Below are 14,937 nucleotides of genomic sequence, written 5' to 3'. Positions count from 1 at the left end.
GGTGAGAGCATGGACGGATTCAAACGACATACAGGATATAAATCACATCATGTACAGAACATAAACTGTGTGCATAGTGTGTGTGGCAAACATTTATTTGTAATGGCATGGCATACAACCTACACAACCTGGTGGCTCTGCAGCCGTGCAGGCTGTCAGGTGGCTAAGAGCAGAGGAAGTAATGACATTATGTATAGAATGAGGTCTTGGCAGGATGACCAAGCAACCTCACATGGCCACATTTGTCACATAAAACACATTTAATTCAAATAAAAAATGTTTAAGAAACGGGACAATATTCCTTGAACTTTTCTAGGGCCCAGACAAGCTTGGGAAAGTAAAGACACAAAGTGTCCTTGGTTTAGACAAAGATTTCAAAGTCAAAGTTAAAATATACATATTATAGGATATACATTACTAAAACATGAATACAAATAATAACAGTAAATTCCAGCAAATATTAAGTATCGGATTAACAGATGGTTGTAACAATAAGCGTCATTACTGAGTTTACGGAAACCAATCTGTCTGACATGCTTTAATTTTATTAGTCTACAAAATAGATGTTCAAAATGCAATTCCCTTTTTAGTTAGTTACCATTTGTCATAGTATTTGAAACAAAAAAGTAAAAAAAGGCCCCTTTGACAACAAATGAATGATAAAAAAAATTACCTGTTGCAGATAAGACTGACTGCAGCTCTTAATTAAAGTTAATATTATCCTGAGCACCACCTCATCACCTGCTTGAGTTTTACGCACTTCAGTTTTGGTAAATGTAAATGCGGAATATGTCCAGCAGATGGGAGCAGAGTTTTATTTCTTCCCGTTTCCTCTTGAGCAAAGGATTTGAAAACACAGTCTTTGTTCTGTCCATGTGCTTCCAGAATATAAAAGTGTTGTCTGAGAGTCGTGACAGTAAATACTCACACCAGCCAGAGGACTCCGTTGAACGGCTGCAAGTGATTTTACTGTCTTACTGACGGTGTCGCCATCCGTCATGAATCTGCTCGGGTCTCTCCTGGATCAGTTCCACAGGTCAGATTGGTGCTTTAAATTGTAGTTCTGCAGCTCAATCTGGTCTTTGATCTGGTTTATCAGAATCTGAGACAAAAGGATGCCAACCAGCTGCAAAAGAGAAAACACGACAGGAGGCTCAACATCTGACCAAAGTGGTTGGTGTAGTCTTACAAGCTTGACTCGTGTGCCGTTTATGTGTGGTTTGCACCCTATTCTACCTGCGGTATGGCCAGTCCCAGTGCAACGCCTCCCAGTAAGAAGAGGTTGCTGTGGATCCAGTTGACCATCTTGTCTATGCAGCCGTTGGTGTGGATGTGCGCTCCAGCTTCAACGAACTCCAGTTCCTGCATGCCCTGGCCACACATGGTGTTGATCACCACCTGCACGCACATGGACACATTCAGGTAAAGCACATGAAAAACATAACAGTAACAAACCAAAACGTGATCAGCTGAGACTCCTAAAAGAAGGCGACCTTGTCTTTAGATATGATACAACAGGAAAAGGGAACAGAACAGTGCTCTCTGCTGGGGTTGTCCTTGCTGCAGTTGAAGTACATGTTGTGGGACCAGTCGGTGTACGCCACGCCACCACAGCAGCCAAACTGAGGAGATGGAAGAGATTAAAAGACATATAGCTGCAAATGTTGTTAAGACTGTTTTCATCCTGGTATTAATAATGAAAAAAAAAAAAAAAATCGAATGACCTGCAGTGACATGAAGACTAATCCCTTACCTCTTTCTGACCAAAGTCTATCAAGTTCTGCAGATCAATATCTTCTCTGTAGTGGACGATGGCATTGTTGATGATTTCAGTCACTTTATTCCGTGCCTTGAAAGAGTATTAAAAAGGAATTTGTGGATGAAACAAACACATCATCCAAATTATCTTTACCCTCCTTCTCATGCCATAAACAAACAAAATCATAGTTTACAACCCTGCTTATGAGCAAACTGCTGTTTCATTGAAGAGTGTATTAAAATGTTGAATCAGTTACAGACAAAGTGCAACTTACATTAATAGTAGTATAAAACTTTACCCACTAACAGATATCTAGTACGATATACATCCCAATAATCTATCTTATAAACAGCACCCAGAGGGATTCAGTTAAAAACTAACAACCAAAACAACACAAAACAAAAAAGCATTACAGCCTCATCCATTGAATCCAATAAGAGCAACTTAAAACACGGTTTGTATTCACTTTTAAAATGTTTCAATAAGTCGGTAAAGTGAATAACATCTTATAAAACAGTTCTAATGAAGACATTCATACTGACATTAATATGACAGAGAAAATCCTCCTCGTCGTTTGGTTACCTTATCTGCAAAGATGAAGCCCAGGATACCAGCAGACAGCTGCAGCAAGAAGATCACTGTGAGACAGATACAGAACTGGGAGGAGAAGAGAGAGGGATGGTTACGGCAGTGTAAAATCAGTTGGTTTTTACAGAACAAAGCTTCGGTGTTCTCCATGCAGACTTGACAAAAAAGAAATCCTCACTCACTGTCTGCAGGAGGCAAATGTTTTCTCGGAGGGAGCCCACACAGCCACAGAAGGTGAGAATGAACATGAGGACCCCAACGACCATCAGCATGATAGCGGGGTCCACTGCCAGACACGCCAATGCTGCTTCTGAAAGGGAGAAGAGGAAAGGATGGGGTTCAAAGGCTGATGTAGACAGAGACAGACAGTGATATTCCGCTCAAACAGAAGCAGGAAACGTATTCATGTATCATTTTATATATTTTAGAAGATCTTGTCAGTTTTCCTTCTGTGTTGTTTGATGCATGAGCCTGACTAATGAAGCCTCATGAAAGCAAAAACACTGTCCTGTCATGTGGTCACACTGCATGCTCTATGCATGGAGGATCATTTACCTGCGTGTTTCATCATGCGGGCATACACCCCGATGGACATCATCACCAGGGATATTATCTGAGGACAAAAAAGATTTCTTTATACTTCAAAATATTATAAACAGGCCACAATAAGTGGGAATCATGCACAGTACAGTATGTGGAAAACCCATTTCTTCTATGTTTCCACTTGTCCAGGGAGTGGCACCATTCACCAGAACACTTAATCACCATAATAAGAAAAATGTACAAGAGGTACAAATGAATCATAGATAAGGTTGTACTGATTTAAGTGGACTAAAATGTCTAAAAATGCAATCAAAGTGAGTCCAGTGTTAAACCAGAGGACCACAACATTCATCTTAAAAAGGGCCAGTAATTTAAATTAGGAGATTCTTCCATGCACTCTGCTTCCATTTGAATAAACTAATCTGACAGCAATCTGTAACCTTCCCTTAAAAATAAAGAGCCTTTCACTCAGCACTCCTCTCTGAGCCTCAATAGAATAATAGAGAGGCCTCAGAAATACTCTTCTCACCCTGAATGAATGAAATGGCTCCAGTTACCACAGACACTGTACCTCCATGGGGCAGGAGGGAAGAGCTAGCTTCATCTGCCTCTTTCTGTAAAGGTTTAGTTTCACTGTGAATACAGCAGACATGACACCTGAGGCAAACAGGTGGCTTTAAAAAAAAAAAGAAAAAAAAAAGGTTATTGTACGAGTCTGTCAGTGCCCGAATCCAACAGAGGTTCAATTCATTTTATTATTTATTTCCGGGATTATCACAAAAATTCCTTACATTTTCTGAACATTACATCCTGGACTGGAAAAGAACCACAAACTTGCAGTAATCTTTGACGTGTTCTACACCGAGCCCATTGTAGCCGGAGGCCACAGAAATGACAACAACACATTCCACACGGAAGAGTTTCAAGTTTTTACACAGCCTTATCCTGTTTGTACATGGCCACAAGTCATGCACGGCTGACACACCACTCATAGGTTTGTTTCAAGACATCACTAAAAAGTGAATACGCAAAGAAAATCTCTAAAGACACTATGATTTCTGAGATATTAAGAAAGCACACCTGAGTAAACCTGAAACTTTTTGATCAGACCTGGCTTTCAGGAGCTTAGACAGCATTTTTCTTTTAAATATTTTTAGCTCCACCACAGAAAAGTCTCCTCGCACTGCTCTAAAACCTGAGCACGTTTAATCTGCAGCAACAGATCAGCTCTAAAAATGCTGCAAGAAATCTCCTTATGTTACAGTCACCTGATACTGAAACCCGCTGATATGAACTTTGCTTTATTTACAATCCACTGCTGAGCTTCCCTGCTACTTTGAACCAAATTTAAATGATAAAAGTTGCACACTTATTGCGGGAGACCAAACTAAAGCCACAGAGGTGTAGGAATATAATAACACTGATATTATTTATTTGAAATGCAAAAGTATCCCGCACTGTGAAATCTGCCACAGTAGCCACGCTGCTCTCAATTAACAGACAGATGTGAAGTAGGGACCTGCTTCTCATGCACATCTGCATGGCTCCATCAGCATATGAACTGATGAAACTAAAAAAATTGTGCTCCTTGGCAAGTCCAGTATTTCAACAACAGAACCAGTATAAGTGGACTGGTTAAGTGTACGCCAGAAACAAACCGCAGCTTTGTTTACAGAGTGAGCATGATGACAACAAAATGATTGAGCCTCAAAGTTCTCATGTTACATGATTCCTAATTTGAAAAGTAAAAATGTAACTCCCTGTCAAATGACTAAGCTGAAAACACCTGGTTTGTGTGAGTGTGTGTATGTGTATAACTTCCTCTTTCGACAACAGTTTCACTGAACACCAAAGTTAAAGAATAACCAAATCAAACAAAGTGATGTTCGCAGCTAAATTCAGACCAAATAAACAGAATCAGTCCCTGGAATGGTTGGAATAACTGAAACCAAAAGAAAATGTCTTTAAGTCGTTAATTTTGTTAATGAAATATACTTTAGTGAACTACAAAGTAAGTCTGGCTTGTTAAGACACACAAATGATTAACACGCACACGAGAGAGGGAAGTTAAGGTTACCACGCTTCGATCTTACTGATCAGTGAGTTTAACAGCTCGTGATCACTCACCCAAAATATAAGATTAAAAATGAACAGCAGGTACTTCACTACCGGACTGACAAATGTGTAGTCAGATCCAGGTGCGCCTCTGCGTCTTCCTCCCATGGCGACAAAGTGTGAAATGAAAGCGTCTTATCTACGTTTACGCACAAAAGAGCAATAAGATGAAAAAAACGTATTACTCCAAGTCAAACTTAAGACTGGTCAGCATGATGATAATGACGACGAGGAGCTGCTGGTTTTCTGTAACAGCCAACACCTACAGTGGAAGTGAGTCGTTCCAGCAGTCTGATACTGACTGGGTGCGTAAAAACAGGGTGTTACCGATTCATGTCACGTCTTTACCGCCGATCACCTGGAGACTCCTGAACGTAACATGGTCCCATGATTGACCCTGTCGATGTTCAGTCTGCTGCTTTCTTTTCAGGTGAAAGATTTTTGTATTCCTGCAAGATTATAAATATTTAAGATAGTTTATTTGTTTTTAGTGTTCTATTGTCCATCCAGTACTTTCACGTGCTTTGTGGTTTTGCTTACATTTACTATAAAGCTGGTGAGAGCTTCAACTCATTTTGAATGTAAATCAATACATACTAATGGCCAGGTGTTTTTGTCATTTAAGTGAAACGCTAATAGTCGCTACATTTGTTACATTTTTGTATTTGTTTATAACAAAAATATATTAGAGACTTGCTGTCAGACTGGCGAAAGCACAGATGTTCCTAAATAATAAAGACAGTTGCTCTGTCACCCAGTGAGCCATGATAGTTACAGTGAGCCAACATGAACTGGACCCTGAATGTGCATGTTACAAGGAATTCAACCATTAATAATTTCAAAAGTTACACCTGTAGGCCTAATTTTTCTACTGTGAAATGTCGTCTTTTGTCATGATGAAAAATAACCTTAAATGTTTATACATTTTCACTCATCCTGAGCTGTTCTTTCACTAAGTGGGAACGACAATTAAATACACTACTAAATTACAGTAAAGATCAGGAGATTATAGCTGTATTGGATGGAATAGTATATATTTTACTCAAGGGTAAAAAAACAACAACAACAACATGCTACTGGAAATATACATAACAAATATACACACACCGTACCACTTGTGTGCGGATAATTTGCTTCCTCTCCACTTGTCTCGCTTTTCTAATTACATTTTATTAGAACTGAACATTTCAGCTTTTATTATGAAGGACAATACACCCTTTACTACGCAACCTCCGTTTTACCCGGAAGTTATATTTATGTTGAGAAATGCAAAAGGGGAATTTAGTTCTCTGGTTTGAACATTAACCTGCGAAAATGGCGTGGAAGGGCAAAGGTTTGTGCGATTTATTTATATCAAATTTTTCTGCAAGTATTAATAGTCAGCCGCTTTTAGAGAAGTATGATCTGCTAAAGGAGGTTATTAAAGCAGCTGAGCGGTAAAGCTACCGTTTACTAATGCTCTGTCTTGGGAACCGGGGTTGTTGACCAATTACCTATACAGTGTTTGCTCCGCAGTTCAAATGTACTGCATTCATTCATTGCAAAACACTCGTGGTTTGCAGGCTCCGCTCTTCCTCCAGCCTCCCTTCAGCTCCTCGTCCCTCCGGTGAGGCTGATGTCTGCCTTCATGTGGCAGGTGGTGCAGCAGCACAGTGTGCTGCAGTATGACAAGCTGGCGGACTTCATCAGTTTGGCCACAGAGATCGTCCCGGAGCTCCTGAGTCCCGATCAGAAGGCTCAGCTCCTCCTGGGCCTGAGAGCAAGGGTGAGCAGGCTTTCTTGACCATTTGCAGACGGTCCAGGGACGACTCGCGGAGGCAAGTGCAAAGGCAATTTGAGCGGTCCTGGCCGGGATGGTATGAAAACGTGAACGATCATCTCTAACTTGGGTTAGGCTATAACAGATCTGAGCTTGTCAATGTTTCTTAAATGATTTAAAACATGCACGTGTTTAAAATCGTATATGTTTATTAAAGTATATCGAATATAGCACCTATAGTTTTACAATTAGACTGTGCCGAAGAGAGGGACCCCATAAACGCTGTGCTACCTCGGGAAGCTTTACTGTCAGAAGCCATGAATAGGACCTCCTTCTTATCTGCATTTTCCTTTGATAAGTTGTTAGCGATCATACAGTTCGTCTTTGTTATCAGGTTCTAAGGAGAAAAGGACACACGGCTGAAAGTCATCAGCACACCGGGTATATGAAATACCTTTCAATTCACTTATCATATGGCATAAGGGAAGTATATACAACACAAATAATATAAGACCCAACACAGAGCCCTGGGGCACACCACAAGAAAAAGCAACAGTTTAGGATGATATTAACAGACCTGAAAACTTCTTGTGTGGTGAAATAAAGTAGTAGTATTTGAAGTTAATTTTGACAGGGGTAACATCTGAATTGATTTTGCAAGGCGAAAATAGTTCTAATAATATATTTTACCCATCAAAATGATCTCTACAGTTGATGAAAACAATCTAATAACAAGGTCAACTCACTAGCTGTTTGATCTTATCAAACGAGCCAAGAATGCTCACAATGGAAATTAATCTTTTTCAGCTTTTTTTTTTTTTTTTAAAGCGGTGTCGTGCTCTTTCAACTGACCTGTCTGCCACCTCTGTTTTGTTGCAGCTGGTTCTGGAGCTGTGTCGTGGTGATAGTGTTGCCAACCTGCAGACCATCCAGAGCCACCTGGATAAAATCCACACCTGCAGCGCTGAACTGAGCTCCAGTGATCAGATGGTGGGTTCAGAGCTGCTTCAGCCACAAAACTAAAACTAAAAATCTTATGTAACTAATGTGACTTCATTTGAATAAATGCCTGAGATAAAGAGAGCATCAGAAGCTTCATAAAATTATAATGCAAAGTAGTTTTCAACTTTATTGTGTCCACCTGTTGATAGGCCAGTGCTGATATCCTGAAGACCTCTTACAGCAACTTTGCCAGCCTGGTTCAGAACATTTTGAATGTTCCTTTTGAGAAGGACTTCTTTTTCCAAGTGAGTCTGCCTTTGAAAAATTAATGTCTTAAAAGCAAGTAAGTGAATTCCACAGTGACACAGCAGACTTTTAACAATAAATTAATGAGCTGTGCATGTCAGAGTGGCTTATAAATCGAAATGCTTAAGTTCTCCGTATCATGGCAACCTGTGCTGATAGTTTCAATCTGATGCTCTGGATATTGCAGGAGGTTTTTCCTGCAAACTACGGCTCTGCCTACAACCAAAGGATCCAGCAGCTTGTGTCTGTGTTCCTGTCCAGACTGGAACAGCTGCTGCCTGTACCAAACCTTCAACAGGTACTACAGCAGGTCACACATCTGGAGACTGAACACTGATCGACCATGTAGACTATCAGAAAATGAGCTGTTTAGCAAAGAACTGTCAGCAGTTTTTGACAAATTATATAATTTTGACTTAATGGAAATCATTTTATATTTTACACGATGAAGTGCTTTTTCGGGATGCGAGATATCAGAAGATGATACTTAATTGGTATTTCACATCAAACACAAAGAGACGTTGGTGCAACAAGATCAACAACTGTCACTGGCTGTTGCTTTGAGGCCTGTGAGTGCGTTTCACTTACCAGCCTGCTTTTCTGTGGCCTTCACTCTCCGTCTCAGACAGCAGCTTGGCTCATTGAGCCGTTTGTGTCAGAAGAATTGGGCCACCATCTTTCTGAACCCTTAGCCCTGAAGACTCTGCTGCTTCATCACAGACAGTTGAAGACTCTCAGCTCAGGTGAGAACAGAGATCGCTTCAGCCTTCAACAAAGAATTATTGAGAGTGTCTTTATCATATCTGTTTAAAAGACTAAAGTGTGGTGTAAAGACTTTTCTGACGTCTTGCTTGTTTTTTTACGTTCTTCAAGTCTGTCTTTCTCAATATCTCAATTTCCAGATGTGTCAATAAGTGATTCTTATGAGTAAAATGTTAAAGGTCTTCCTCTCTTACAGCTTGGTCAGGCAGTGAGGAGGAGGATATAATTCTGTCCACACTGGCCCTCCCTTCTCAAACTGGTGTCGAGAGATTCACTGAGCCGTACAGTGAGGAGGAGGAGGATGATGATGATGGTTATGACAACGAGGAAGGTACACTGGCATTGGAGGATTCAGAGGAAGACTCAAGTCAAAGATCAGATGTCAATGTAGATGATTGGCTGCCAAAAAAGAAATCAGGTCAGACAAAATTATTAGCAGTAACAGACCAGAATTAATCTTGAATCAGTCCTGTTTCACTCACCTACTGTGCTTTATGCCTGTTTTCAGGTCCTCTGTCTCGTTTATTCATCTGCCCTCAGTGTTCATTCACACACCGCATAAAGAGGAAAGTCCAGGAGCACATCCAGAGTGAGCACCAACTAACGGCTCCCATTCAGAAAAAGAAATCGGTGAAAAAAGCCACGGGAAAGAATCAGCAGAAAAGCGAAGACTTGAACGCTGCTAAAAATAAAGTGGAAGGCAACTCGGGGAAAAAGAGGAAACGCAAACAAAAAGATGGCGTTGACAAAAAGGGGGAACGTAAGCAGAAAAAGGACAACCTGGAAAACAAGGAAGGACGTAGATGGAAAGAGCCCACGGGGGAAGACAAAAGGTTTCTGAGCACGCGACCTGCGAACAAAAACTTCACAGAGGAGGAAACCAAATGTCCGACGTGTGAAAAAGTCTTTGAACATCCAAATCAACTGAAGACCCACATGAAGCTCCACAGCTTTCGGTACCGCTGCAGTCAGTGCGAGAAGGGATTCACGAGCCCGTCGGGGTATTATCAGCACCAGAGACTTCATAGGAGGGGACGAATATTCATCTGTAAGCAGTGCAACAAGGGATTCCTGTGCAATTATTCACTCAAGCAGCACGAGCGGCTGCACGACGGTCCCGCCAACTTCTGCAGCATCTGCGGGAAAAACTTCAGCAAAGCGGGCTTTACAAGACACATGCAGATGCACAGGGGGGAGAAGAATTACCTGTGCACCACCTGCGGGAAGTCCTTTCTGTCTTCGGGGGAGCTGCTGCTGCACACGCGGACTCACACGGGCGAGACACCGTACACCTGCGTCCACTGCGGGAAGGGCTTCTCCAGCAAGAGTCACCTAAACGTCCACACGCGCTCTCACACGGGGGAACGTCCGTATCTCTGCTCAGAGTGCCCGAAGCGTTTCCTCACGCTGAACTGCCTGAAGAGACACACGCTCAGCCACAACGGGGAGAAACCATTCAAGTGTCCGAACTGTGAGAGAGAATTCTCCCAGCAGGGGAATCTGAAGAGACATCTGGCAACTCATAAACCCGACACGTGACGTGTCGGTGTCGACAGGAATCGAGAGTTTAGTCGTAAATGTTACCTTTCAACGCGTGGGTACGAACCTCTGTAACAAATCCTTACATAAAGTGCTCGGAAACATTCCCCACGTAAAGTCACGAGCAGTGCGTGTTTGGTTTCTTCATTATATCCAGTCACCACTCTTGACGCATTTTAGCTGCTGCTGCTTGCAAACACCAGGATTTCATTCTTTTGTTGTAGGCTCCTATTTTGAGTCTCTTGTGGTATTCCTTCATATTCTGCACTCTAAATTTGTCTGCGGATCATAATTGTGAGTGAAACTGCTGCGTAAATCCCCTGACACACAGCTGCATTAGTGAAGCTGCGAGCACAAACAAGACAATTACTTTGTGTATGATGAATCTTTCAGATGCAAAATCCTATGTGTATTACAGTTGAATATTTAAAGCTCTCAGGTTTTCAGTTCTGGATAAACATGAAAAGTATTGTATTTCCGTACCTGCAGTCTTCCCTTTGAGCTGAATATAGCAAATCTGCTTACCTTGTCTGCTGGAGGCCTGAAATAAAATGGGCTGAGAAATGAGAAAACCAAGGACAACAACACACATACAGAAATCTCTCATTTAATTAACTGTCACATTTGGTGCATTTATTTTTGGAGGGTTGTCGTAAATTCATACGAGTATCAGCATCGGTCTACCCAAATAAAGTGTGAGGAAAAAGACCTGTGAAAAACACAGCTGTAGGAAATGCAATTTCTTTGCAATTTTTTAATAACATCATTCCTCAGATAAAAATGCAATGTTACAGGAATATACATCAGATATTAATTTAAAACTTGCTTTCAAGGGACCATACAGTCTAAATATACTTTTTCCTTTTTTATTTACTGGTAGCGTGCGTTATAAGCAAGACAGACTCTGTCACCAATGACAGACTGACAAGTTACAGATACAAACTGTACATTACTTATTTACAAATCAACTTTTTGTTTGGTTTTTTCGGTTCACTTTTTATTGAAAATAGGAGTAGAAAAAGTGATTGAATTAATATTCTGATTTATTTCATTTCTATTCTTTCCCTTTCTAAAATGTAAAATGAAATGAATGAAAACAAAATCAAGAACTCTCCTTTAGGAAAAAGAAAGAGAAGAAGAAGAAAACAAAAGGGTGTGTCAACTGTGAGACCATGCAGTCGTCAACAAGGAGACAAATGGCAGCTGAGGAAACCAAATGATGTTGGGCCAGTGTCACTTAGCAACCTCAGAACCAATGAAATCCCTCCCACAGTCGAAGGGGGAGTGGCTTATGTTAAAGAACTCAGTTACAAAACGGCCACCTGCCTCCAAAGCTACCGCAAGCACAAGGACACACTCTAGTTCATTTTTTTTTTGACCATAAATAGTGCTGTTATTAAATACTACGTTTAACAGTAGCGTCACTACTAATATTACAACAAATTGGTCTCTGTGTGAACACCTCTCTCCAAGAAATAAAGATTAATAACAGAATTCTCTCCGGCGGAGAAGAACAAAAACAAACAGCTCAGTCCTGCCGAAGGCCCTTAAACACCTTGCATGAGTGATGACCTAAGACGACAAACGAGATCATAAGACACTACTGACCGGTGGAGAACAGAACCACACAGCCCTGACATTTACCCAGAAAATAAGGAACAGAAAAGCCTTCGTTAAACACTACGGAGCTGTGGATCCCGTGCCACTGAATCATCAGGCTGGCAAAAGCCAGGGAACTTAGTAAACACCTACATACTGTTAAAGAGGTGCTTTCACAGCAGCAGGAAATAACTCATGGAAGAAAACACTTCACCTTGTACATGACACTGCTGATGCGCTCAGACGGGCCAACTCACTCTTTAAAGCTGCATTTACACACACAGACATACAAGACCTACTTGTGTCTAACTCTAAAGAAGGACAAAGCATGTTGAATCCAAGCTGGTAGAGATCCTATGTGTCCGCAAGGAGTTAAATCCAGACCTTTCATGTCTCTGGCTGTTAAAAAGGAAACTATCCAAACGCAAACCAAATTCTAAATGCGAGTTTTTCAGACCTCAAGTAAGAACATCTCTGCGTCCTACATTCAAGGGATGAAGTAGTTATCATTCGTGGTGCGATGTTTAGTAGCTCTTATCTGTAAAATCAAAAAGGAGAAGCAGAGACATTCGTGGTTCTGATGAGCTGTTTTAAGACCAGAACTGTTGACAGTTAAGTCTACATTGTAAAGCTGCTGCCTTTCACCTCTAGAGCTAAAGTAATATCCCAAAGAAAGTCACTCGATGGTACAGAAAGCTCTTCTCCGTCAATCAATGGGCTGTGGGTGCAGCGTTCTTCCCCGAAAAAGTGAAATAAAAGAGCAAGCTTGGTCTCAGACGGGGACCTCTATGATTTAAAATTAATGTGTGCATAACAATGAGGGATAAACGCGAGGCTTTCAAAGTCTGAGCAAAACAGTCGTCCTAAATATTCGCATAAAGTTGCTGCTGTAGGTGCTGCTACACAATGAGTGAGTTATAAATATTCTATATGTTATTTCTAAACCTAGTGGGCAGGCAAATCTCATCTATCAGGTTCATTTCAGGGCTCACCAGCCCCCAAAACAAGAAAGAGGGTCGTTTCTCACCAACAAGCTCTTCAGCAAATCAAATTTTAACAAGGTCGGTGGAGACTTAACATGCTTCTATGACAGGGCGAGTATCCTTAGAAAAAACATTCTGCTGGTTGAGTCTTACCGTGAACAATCTCATGGAGTCTACCAGATTAATTAAATCTAATGGATCCAATTTTTTCAACAAACAGAATGTGTGTTGTGTTGGTGCCAATAGTGATAACTCTCAAAAAACGTCCCAGTCTAATTCCTGATCCCTGATTGAATGAAATGCACCACTGTCGCTTTAATCGTGCAATTGTAATCTTACTGGATCTATGATGTTTATTAACAAACGGACAAAGCAAATCTTTACACAAAGGAAACTTATCAGTGATTATTTATAATCCTAATGGAAACCTCTACTTGATGGTCAAACCAATGAGATATTTTTCCTCTTGGTCAAATATAGAAAATGCCAGCATGTTTGGCACCTGAAAACCTAATTTTTCTTTTCTTAAATAACAAAGGGTTCTTTTAATCCTCCTATAGATGGCAATATCCTGCTCCAAACTCTCATTTAGTAGCTTATCATTTAGATATAACTTTATAATTATTTAATATCTAAAATAGTCTCTTGGACTTTCTGCCCTCTTTCCCAAAACGTTTGTCAGCATCAACGTCAAAATAACATCCATACAGCAGAGAAACGAAGAGCCCTCGTTTCTCCAGAACAGGCTATGCTAACGTTAGATAGAAAATAAAATAAAATTTATATTCAAAATAGTCATCTTAAAATATTTTTTTTTGTCAGGATCAAACAATGATCAACAAACACTTTGATTTACGAGAAAATATAACGTGCTTCTGTGGTGACAGCGGTAAGATCTACATGAGGAGATCTGAGTGACCAAGACCGGAAAAATAACAGGACTTCTGCTCTCCAGCCTCACTCGCTCTGAAATGGCAAAGTAACACACATCTGTGTTGAGTTTTAGGATAAAACACTCATCTCTTATACTTTTAAATGGCATATGTGTGTAAAAGACTATTTTTTTTTTCATTATTCTACACTGAGCAGTTTAAATCATGTACAGCAGCTCTTCTAATCAATCATAAAATCTCCCCTTTCTTCCATTTGTGGTTCCTCACTGTCAAGATAGCATGCAAAATAGGACCAACAAATTTGATGAAATGTTTATTTTCCAGGCTAACTCCAACAGATAATGTTGTTGCTGCATAAACATGATCTTCCATTCAACACTCTGGAGATGAATGGTCAAATTACTGGATGTAAATCTGGAGCTTTTATTGTAAACGCAGCCATAACTCAACATCACATCTCAGTGATGCACAAATTAGTCAGCTAAACTACCTCTTTACTTCCTGGTCTGCATACAATGCAGATTAATTAGTTTATCTACAAACATGTAGTTTCAAGTCCTCCAAATTCTATCTTGGAGGATAAAAAAAAAATAATATATAAGAGCTACACAATTTTAATGGCTCAAAACATACAGAGATCGAGTCCCTGATCGGTGGAATTTTTGGTTACGTCTTTAGTTGCTCATGTGTTTTCAAAAGTGTACAGTGTATATGTGTGTGTTTTGCTGATGTAGGACTAGTTCTTGAGAGACGCATCTCCAAGTGCTACAGTAGGAGTATGACCAGACTCTGACCCCCTGCACTGACGGGTTGCTGGTAGGTTGACACGTTTCAGACCTCTTCACAGGACATACAGCAAACACAAGCAAAAAGCATGTTAGATTTCAAATCTGTCTGTTGCTTAAAGAAGAAATTTGTCTGGAGAAAAGTATTTCAACACTCTGGTCACTGGTGATGGATAAATATCCGGGAGGCTGCAGCGAGCATTGTTAAAAATTTGAATTGTGAAGTAGCCTGTCTGATATTTCAGCTACGATTTTTATATTAAGCTATATTTATATGGACTGAAAAGCCAACAATCTGGACATCATTCAAGCCTGTCATTAAAAACCCACTGTATATTTTCCATCAGCTTAAACATACAATGAC

The 14,937-nt window shown here is 40.4% G+C and overlaps 2 protein-coding genes across 3 annotated transcripts; one reads left to right on the top strand and one right to left on the bottom strand.

Moving 5' to 3' along the window:
• Positions 1–79: 79 nt before the first annotated feature.
• Positions 80–5,201, bottom strand: tspan33a (tetraspanin 33a). The gene is made up of 8 exons (XM_069700195.1): positions 5,018–5,201; positions 2,903–2,960; positions 2,530–2,657; positions 2,342–2,416; positions 1,754–1,849; positions 1,494–1,622; positions 1,237–1,398; positions 80–1,126 (listed from the first exon to the last, which is right to left on the bottom strand). Exons 1-8 carry the CDS (start codon positions 5,111–5,113, stop codon positions 1,025–1,027), a joined length of 846 nt encoding a protein of 281 aa, XP_069556296.1. The 5' UTR covers positions 5,114–5,201; the 3' UTR covers positions 80–1,024.
• A 1,066-nt stretch (positions 5,202–6,267) lies between these two features.
• Positions 6,268–10,434, top strand: LOC138621923 (zinc finger protein 649-like). Of its 2 annotated transcripts, XM_069700312.1 has the most exons (8): positions 6,268–6,338; positions 6,568–6,770; positions 7,644–7,754; positions 7,916–8,011; positions 8,200–8,310; positions 8,638–8,755; positions 8,971–9,192; positions 9,283–10,434. In XM_069700312.1, exons 1-8 carry the CDS (start codon positions 6,320–6,322, stop codon positions 10,311–10,313), a joined length of 1,911 nt encoding a protein of 636 aa, XP_069556413.1. In that variant the 5' UTR covers positions 6,268–6,319; the 3' UTR covers positions 10,314–10,434. The 2 variants fall into 2 exon arrangements, with proteins under 2 accessions (XP_069556413.1, XP_069556414.1); XM_069700313.1 differs by lacking the exons at positions 6,268–6,338; positions 6,568–6,770 and adding an exon at positions 6,842–6,861.
• Positions 10,435–14,937: the final 4,503 nt, after the last annotated feature.

Source organism: Brachyistius frenatus, unplaced genomic scaffold, assembly GCF_029030835.1.
Source record: "Brachyistius frenatus isolate BFR_SWC_R1_liver_20210118 unplaced genomic scaffold, ASM2903083v1 Contig_33, whole genome shotgun sequence".
NCBI lineage: Eukaryota > Metazoa > Chordata > Actinopteri > Embiotocidae > Brachyistius > Brachyistius frenatus.
The sequence above is the reverse complement of the archived record's forward strand: the minus strand, read 5'-3'. Positions and strand labels throughout refer to the sequence as shown.

What these genes read in the sequence shown, in the direction of transcription:
- LOC138621923 (XM_069700312.1), top strand. An exon ending in TCCTGGGCCTGAGAGCAAGG is followed by an intron (nt 6,771 to 7,643) that starts GTGAGCAGGCTT and finishes GTTTTGTTGCAG; the next exon opens with CTGGTTCTGGAGCTGTGTCG. An exon ending in CTGTACCAAACCTTCAACAG is followed by an intron (nt 8,311 to 8,637) that starts GTACTACAGCAG and finishes TCTCCGTCTCAG; the next exon opens with ACAGCAGCTTGGCTCATTGA.
- tspan33a (XM_069700195.1), bottom strand. Translation starts at nt 5,113, where the DNA reads ATGGGAGGAAGACGCAGAGGCGCACCTGGATCTGACTACACATTTGTC. An exon ending in TTTTTAATCTTATATTTTGG is followed by an intron (nt 2,961 to 5,017) that starts GTGAGTGATCAC and finishes TTTTGTCCTCAG; the next exon opens with ATAATATCCCTGGTGATGAT. An exon ending in GCTTCATCTTTGCAGATAAG is followed by an intron (nt 1,850 to 2,341) that starts GTAACCAAACGA and finishes TACTCTTTCAAG; the next exon opens with GCACGGAATAAAGTGACTGA.